This window comes from Thermobia domestica, chromosome 5 (genome assembly GCF_964235325.1).
Source record: "Thermobia domestica chromosome 5, izTheDome1.hap1.1, whole genome shotgun sequence".
NCBI classification, from domain to species: Eukaryota; Metazoa; Arthropoda; class Insecta; order Zygentoma; family Lepismatidae; genus Thermobia; species Thermobia domestica.
Window position 1 is genome coordinate 270,219,911 of NC_137458.1, and position 8,430 is coordinate 270,228,340.

Below are 8,430 nucleotides of genomic sequence, written 5' to 3' on the forward strand. Positions count from 1 at the left end.
CTGTGGGTTTGTCCCGAAGAGCTACAATCATGTCAAATTTAATCATTGTAGCCCTGCAGGAAGTGCTCAATAATTTGAGGGTGTAAAAGGTGTCCCATATAAATAACATGGAAAAGATTTTTCAGTTCCCTATAAAACCACTCTAAAGTGGGAATTTTTTACTTTTGGCAATTTTTCTGTCGGTTAGTCCTGGAAGGCTACAATCATACCAAATTTCATCATTCTAATCTTGCCGGAAGTGCCTAAACATTTTGGGGTATAGAAGACGTCCCATATAAATAACATTCGAAAGATTTTTCAGTTCCCCATGAAACCACTTTACGGCTAGAAATTTTCATTTCTGATTATTCAATTAGGTAAAGCTAACAAAAACGTACAAGCATACCAAATTTGAAGTTTTTATTCCAATTCTAAGTACCTAAAACATGAGATTATAGGTCCAGAAAAAGTCTCATTTAAATAACATGGGGAAATTTTTCATCCCCTCTTTAGACCCCCTAAAAATTAAAAATATTCACTTTTGACAATTTTCCTGTGGGTTAGTTCCGGAAAGCTACAATCATGCCAAATTTAATCATTGTAGCCCTACTGGAAGTACTCAATAATTTATGTCAGCTCATGTAGTTTTATATATAGTTAGGAATTATGATTATGATAAATAATAACTAAAGTCTCCTAAAACATATGAAAGTTATAGAAAAGAAATATATATATATATATGTATGTATGTATATATATTTTGAATATTATAAATGATCTTTTCTTTTTTTTTCTGTGTCATGTTTATGCCATGTAGTATAAGAGAGAGTGAATAAACATGAATTGAATTCAAAGAATAAGAATGTAACAAGAAGCAGGACAACTCGCAGAACACCCACGAACAAAATATTGTCCACCATAAATTCCCATGACATGGATTTGAACCAGGGACCCCTCGCTTTAGAGGTGAGCGCTTAACAGCTGTGACACTTTGCTCCCATTATTTATTGCAGTTAATATTGTTATTGTACAAGCCAATACTCGATTTGAATTCTACAGACAGAACGCATATTGCTATTTACCCCCTTTAATATGATTTTTTTTTGTTTTTTTTTTTAATAATTGGTAAACCTATTGCAAAATTCGCCACTTTATTTCAATTGCAGGATCCGGATCCCAGGACTCACTTCCTGTATACGTCCCTGTTTAGTTATTCAATTTTAAAAAGGTAGAATACTTGCATCCGTTTCTACAGTATGTTCAATTGCGATTAGATGACCGTCAATACCACATTTTCCCCTAATATGTTCTTATGCATAAATTATGTCTGTAATAGGATCTTTTCTTATACTTGGGTAAACAAAACCAATAATTTAAATATATTTTTTTAACAAAAAGAACACGTAATTGTATAATAATAAAGATTTATTTCACAAACAGCAAATACCAACAACAATAAACATATAAAAATTAGAAACAGAACGTATCCAAATTCCATTTTTCGTATTGCAATCAGTACACAACTTTATGCTATATTGATTCATTTTCTAAGAGGTAGTCCATATGTAAGAGTGGGAGTAACAGGTAGTGGTTGTGTTGCAATAGGTGTTATAGGTCCGATAGGTAGTACAGGAACAGGAGCTACTGCAGGTACACTTGGTAGTTGAGGCAAATGGTCACCCGTAGCTCTGTAGCCATTCTCATCTGCTACAAAGGATACAGTCTCTGAGATTCCTTCTGGAGTAATATAAGTGAATTCTCCCTTCTGGACAAGAACATAGTCATTGCCTTCTGCATTAGGTTTTAATTCTCCAGTAATTGCTTCTGATATTCCAGTTGGTGAAGATAAGCTGAAAGTGACGAATAATCATTTTAAATGAATCTAAGAGTATTTCGACATAAAATTAATATTAAAACATTTTATTCAAGAGAGTTTATGAAAGACTGCGTTTAATATAATTAAAGACTATATTGTACGGCAATAACCATCCATTTTCGATCAACTAATTAGAATATTATGAAAGAAGAACATAAATCAGGTGAAATAGGAACATAAATTACAAATCAACAATGATTTTAGAGGTATAATTATTTTTTAAGTTGCTACGGCTGACGTTCAGCCTTTTATTAAGTAAGACAATCATGGCTTAATTTATTTGAGAATATCTCCATGTTCAAACACCAAGAGTATGATGTTCAAATTCGCATACTAAACTAAGACGTCTTAAAGTCAGCCAACAATAACGAAATTGTAAAGAATATCGTTGTGGTAATTAACGATTCTACTGTTTTCTGATTCTACTGTGTTGTACACAATTAGACTATACAGAAATACCGCAAAATTTAGCTGAATGCAACTTTGCTGCATCTAAAATACAAGTCATTCCATTAAAGTGCTGGAAGCTCTTGAAGAGTGAACGTATATCTTACCTAAGAGAAAATTGTCCTGCATCGTCTTGAATTAAAATTAGTCCTGGAATGACTTCTTCATGAACAGTGGTTTGGGCAGCTCCACTTGATGAAGGAAGAGGAATTTCATTGACGTTGCTTGGAGGAAGGGGTACCAAAGGAAGAGACGGTGCCTGTGGAATAGCATTACCTACAGCTCTGTAACCATTCTCATCTGCTTCGAAAGATATAGTCACAGGTTTCCCCTCTTTCGTAATAAAGCTGAACTCGCCCTTTTGAACAAGAACATAGTCTGTTCCATCAGATGTTGGTACCAGTACTCCAGTTCTTGTTTCTGATATTCCCGTTGGTGAAGAAAAACTGAAAATATAATACAAAATGAATTAAATTATTATGTTATCGATTTAGGCTCTATTTGATTTACTTGCCTTAAAAAGCTTTATTCTAGTTCTAAGTACTACCATAGGAACCTGTCTCATATTTCAAAACACAGTAGAGCCCTCCCACTCGTCTAATGACTAGTACGTTTATCTTTGATGAACGGGGTCTTGGATTCAATCCCGGTAAAGAAGCTTCGAAAGTTGAATACATTATGGTGGTTCGGATTCACTTCTTATATAGCTTGAGTGCTGAAAAGTAACACTAAACCCCATACAACAAACCAAACCAAATCAACACAATAAAGTTGTTACCATGGAAACGTCTTAAGGTGCCTAAATAATTAGATAACTACATCAAGTTTGACACGGGTTTCTTGATTGCTGATAAGTCAAAGAGTCAGTGTGTTTCAGTTATCACGATTTTGCTTCATAATTGCATTCTATAGCAGCATAAAATTAAATTGGAATAAATCGGCTCTGTAGCACCCTTTTATTTATGGTTATTACATAATGAATAGAATGTTTATTCCTTTATTTTGTAAGAATAAAGAACTAAAGTTTAAGTTCTATTAGTTTTAAACTCATGTTTCAAAGCTTATCCCTGATAATGTTATGGAAAGAATAATTTCTTACCTTAGGGAAAATTGACCAGCATCATCTTGGATTAAATTAAGATTAGAGATTACTTCTTCTGTGATCAACTGTGGAGCGGAAGAACCAGATATTACTTCTGTGGGCGCCGGTCCTGGCAGTAATGGGGAAGAAGGTAGACCATAAACGGGAAGTGGAGCGGGTTGTGGTGGAGCATATGTTGGTACCAGTGGTGGAGGCGCATATGTTGGTACTGGTGGTGGTGGTGGTGGTGCATATGCGTTCCTAAATACAGGAACGTCGCCTAATGTTGACGCAAAACAGAGTGAAAATAAAAGGATCTGTAACGATATTAAAAAGCAAAATATATAAGAGCAATTCTGTCTTCTAGTATATCGAGAAGAATTTATTCCCAAATACTCACTGCAAAACACACATACACCTTAAATTAATTATGGAATTCTACATGAATTTTATTTTTAGTACGAAAAATAAATAGAAGTTTGTGCTTTAACCAAACAGTTTAACGTTATAATACCTATTTTAAAGGAAACAAACTTTAGATATCAATTTTGTTAAGTTATACGAGATCTTATAAACTGGTATTCAAATAAGCTCAAATTGATTTTGTAATTGAAGGTAGAAAAGAAAAGAAGATTTTCATGTCCATTTTATTTTTCTAAATTTATATTTAACGATTTTTGAATCTATATGTTGAACTCTATCGGATTACATGATTGAGATTATGCAAATGGAAAGGTTTTTTGTTGTTATTTCTAGTTTCGTTTCTAAAATTAGTTGTTTCTATGATTTAAAAAACAGAAAAGAAATATATTAACAATTGTGAAACATTTCACCCAAAGACCTAGAAATCTTTCACCCAAAGACCAAAATCCAAAATGGACGATTTTGAAAAAAAAAAAAAGTATCTCCTTTTTCACTTAAAATATAGTGTACTGTAAACTGTTGGAAATCTAACAGGAATCCATTTGAATTAAAATTGCTTTTGTGCACTATTCAGTTAAATACGAACCGAATAAAATGTTTTACTTCTGAAAAATAAGCGGAGACATTCGAGTCTTGATGTTTCAAATTCATATGAACGCACTAGAATCTACCTTCATTGTGTACAGAGGCAGCTCTAGAAGTTAAAATCTGGGGGGGGGTCAACTAGAACCCAGATTATAATAGTATTATAGTAATTTATAATAATTAATATAAATTTTCAAAAATATATAAATAATGGCTTCAATTATTTTAGCCTCTCAAAAAACTGTGGAGCATAGGCCCCCCAGCCACTGGTTAGATTTGTCCTTGAATGATTACTTGGTTTAGTCGACTCGCGCCTATTGTTACAACTCTTAGCCCTTAGACTTAGTCGTACTAGGTTTCAAAGAAACTCTAAACTTACAAATAAAAGTAAAGCTAGTTTCTTATGTACACAATTTCCCTCCCAAGTTCTTCAAGATGAGTTCTTATACTAAAGCGTAAAAATCTGACCCATAATATGGGCTTAACCATTTGAAACTGTAATTAAAATTCTAAAGAATATGGACAAGATAGTACTTAGAAATATTGCCTTTGATAAACATTTAAATTAACTTAGTGACGCCTTTCTGAAATGAAATCTTTCAGTTTTACGTTCTACGGTTATACACATTAGACTAAAGGAAGAAAATGAATGAATATAATTGATGGAATAAGAATCTAAAAGAAAACTAGAGAATCTTGAGAAAACCCATCGATGCTACATTGTGCAGTGCACAACACCTTATTTGACCTTTGAACGATCCAGAAACCAGTAGCACCAAAAGTGACCACACTCTCTCTTAGCCACCGTAACTATTCACAGTTTGAGTTTTTAGATATTACATATGGGAGAACAGAAATAACATACACATTAAGCAAAGTGCAATGTCTTTCTTAAAATATCGATGTATAACAGTTTCCCCAACTAACTAAACCTTAGGCTTCATCGGACACATCATATGTGCCACATGAATCCAAAGGTTTAATTATTTAGCGAAATTCTTACACATTGATATTTTAATAAAAACTATGTTCTTTACTCAGAGGTTTCGTGATATTTCTGTATTGAATTACTAAAGCAAGGCTAACATCAACCACATAGATATGGGAGAAGTATTTAACTTTATGTATCTGACTAAATTCCAATCACAAGTGCGACAAATCAAATATCAAGAACCTTAGTAACGTCTTTCAAATAATCTGATGTAATTAATTCATACAGAAAAAAAAATCGAAGGAGAAAACTTAATTAACACAAGCACTTAATGATAATAGTATTTAGGTGTAAATTTGTATATTTTTGAACGGCTCTGCGTATATCCGCACGACTCAAGTATACATCCGTCGTTCTTATTATGACTCCCGTAAAAGGAAGCGTTAGACTGATACTCACCAATTGCATGATGAGATCTTCTTGCTGTTCTTGATACCTGAACCTATTTAGTTAAACTGTGACTAGTACTTCGATTTTCCATGCTTTTATACTAAATAATAGAATCTTTAGAATAATAACAAATATGTTTCTTCAGTCACATTTCACAATCTTACAAATTTTACATTATTTTTTTTTCGCCTAGACAGTGAGAAAAAACTTATTTCATAAGAAAGTCACCATGTCCTATTGTGTTGACACGTTCCGTAACAAATTGTCAAAAATATTGGGTCGTATACAATTGAGTAAAAGTTACAAGTTCAAGAGGTCATATGCAGAACATTTATATCAACAACATTGTTTGCAGTGTTTACGAAAGGTATTTGCTGTTTTCTTTAATATTTTTTGTCTCTTTGCTTTTGTTGATGACAAGTTACTAAGTGCAAAGAAAGACAAGCTGTATATGTTTAAACATTAACAGAGTTTTGCTCTTTTCCTGTTTCTAATAATACTCTGTTTTTTTCTTTCTTATCGTAAATTAGACTTGCCAGATTTTCAAAGCTCCAAACTGACATATTATTAATGGCAATATTTGATCAAAAATTCTCGTGAGAAATTCTCAACTTAACAAGGCATGTGCACATTGAGAATTCATAATTAACGTTTTTAAAAATTCTAATATAAGATTTATTCTCCCTGACCACTCAGAATTCAAATTTACATTGCATAAATATTAGTATGCACAAAGACAGTGTTTTGGTTTGTAGCACCAAATAATAATAATAATAATAATAATAATAATAATAATAATAATAATAATAATAATAATAATAATAATAATAATAATAATAATAGTAGTAGTAGTAATAATAATAATAATAATAATAATAATAATAATTGTTATTATTATTATTATTATTATTATTTAATTTACTTATTTATTGATAATGATAAAGACCATAGCCGAGGCCAAAATGGTCATATATACAATAATATACAATAAAAGATTACGAGAGAAATACAAACAAAACAAAACAAATTACAAATACATCAAATCATCTCGACAAAATACAAAAAAAAAGAAAAAAAAAAGAAAATAAATCAAAATTTTACCCATAAGTTTGATACAAACTAAATTATAAAATAAAGTTACAACATAACCTCGATTCAATAACTATTAAATCAAGCAAAACATATTATTAAACATATAAATTAAATATATTGAACATAATAAAAATAAATTACAAAGAGATTATAAAATAATACACATAAACAGATATAAACAGTGTAGGTAAAGCAAAGACAAAAATTCAATAGACAATATACCAAACCATACTGAATTTTGTATATTTATTAAATAAGACATTCCAAATATTGCTTTTTGAGTATTGTAAAATTCAAAAATTATTATTATTATTATTGAGTTGATTTTGAGTTTAACGTCCCGTTCAGCAGAGAGGCTATATGAGACGTGGACCTACTGATTAACGTGGAATCCGGACCACATGAGCTACCACCGGGAATCGAACCCGGGTCTCCCACGCTAAAGGCGCGTACGCTAACCGCTTAGCCACAAAGGAGCTCTATTATTATTATTATTATTATTATTATCATTATTATTATTATTATTATTATTATTATTATTATTATTATTATGCAGAAATTACTATGAGAGATTTTAGTCTTAAAATTTCTGTTCAGTAGTCAAATTTGGTGCAGCAAGACGACAAAATTTAACAACTAATTAGCTTAACATTCGCAAAACGAGGAGGAAAGGAAGGACTACTATACATTATTCAGACTTACACTTTTCACTTGAATGAACCTTTCTCGAAAAGCACTTATTGAGTTGGTTTTGACTTTTTAACGTCCCTCTCAGCAATGTGGTTATATGAGACGTGAATCTACTGATTAAAGTAGAATCCGAACTACATGAGCTCCCGCCGGGAATCGAACCCTTGTCTTCCACGCCAGTGACGTATGCGCTAACCACTCAGCCACGAAGGAGCTCCAAAAAGCACTAATTGTTCTTTATTTTATTAAAGAATTCACTGCAAGGCATCGTAAAATTAATTTTGCAGAGCATTAGTCCTTTCACTGCTGATTTTTACATTGAACTTCTCTATGGAAAAAGCACTAGAAGTTGTTAAATAAAATAAGGTCAGAAATGGAACTTGTTTTTGGGACACTGAAACCATATAAAAAAAAAAATGTTTTCCTGTCTCTTACAAAAATTTTTTGCTGTCTGGAAACACATAGTGAAACCTGAAGTAGTACATTTCTATCACTGGTGGTTTTAGCATAGAGATGCGGGTGAAAATCATATATTTTCTTCAGACGGTTAATCGATTCCAAAACTCAGCTTGTCACGATATATCACGGTACTTATTTTTCTGTAGTGATCAACACTAAAACAGGAAGTTGTTAATTTCTACAACTTCTGGTTTGAATAGAGATTTAACGGAGGAGATGAAACCTACTCTTATGACACTGAATCAATTTCAAAGTAACACTTCGCACTATCGCTTAACGTTTTTAGGTCTATGGCGATCAACGTTGAAACAGGAAGTTGTTCATTTCTACAACTTCTGGTTTGAATAGAGATTTAACGGAGGAGATGAAACCTACTCTTATGACACTGAATCAATTTCAAAGTAAAACTTCGCACTA

The 8,430-nt window shown here is 32.0% G+C and overlaps 1 protein-coding gene across 1 annotated transcript; it reads right to left on the reverse strand.

Moving 5' to 3' along the window:
- Nucleotides 1-1,386: 1,386 nt before the first annotated feature.
- Nucleotides 1,387-5,914, reverse strand: LOC145686617 (uncharacterized). The gene is made up of 4 exons (XM_081760075.1): nucleotides 5,782-5,914; nucleotides 3,402-3,700; nucleotides 2,410-2,748; nucleotides 1,387-1,829 (listed from the first exon to the last, which is right to left on the reverse strand). The coding sequence occupies exons 1-4, from the start codon at nucleotides 5,788-5,790 to the stop codon at nucleotides 1,520-1,522; spliced, it is 957 nt and encodes a 318-aa protein (XP_081616201.1). The 5' UTR covers nucleotides 5,791-5,914; the 3' UTR covers nucleotides 1,387-1,519.
- Nucleotides 5,915-8,430: the final 2,516 nt, after the last annotated feature.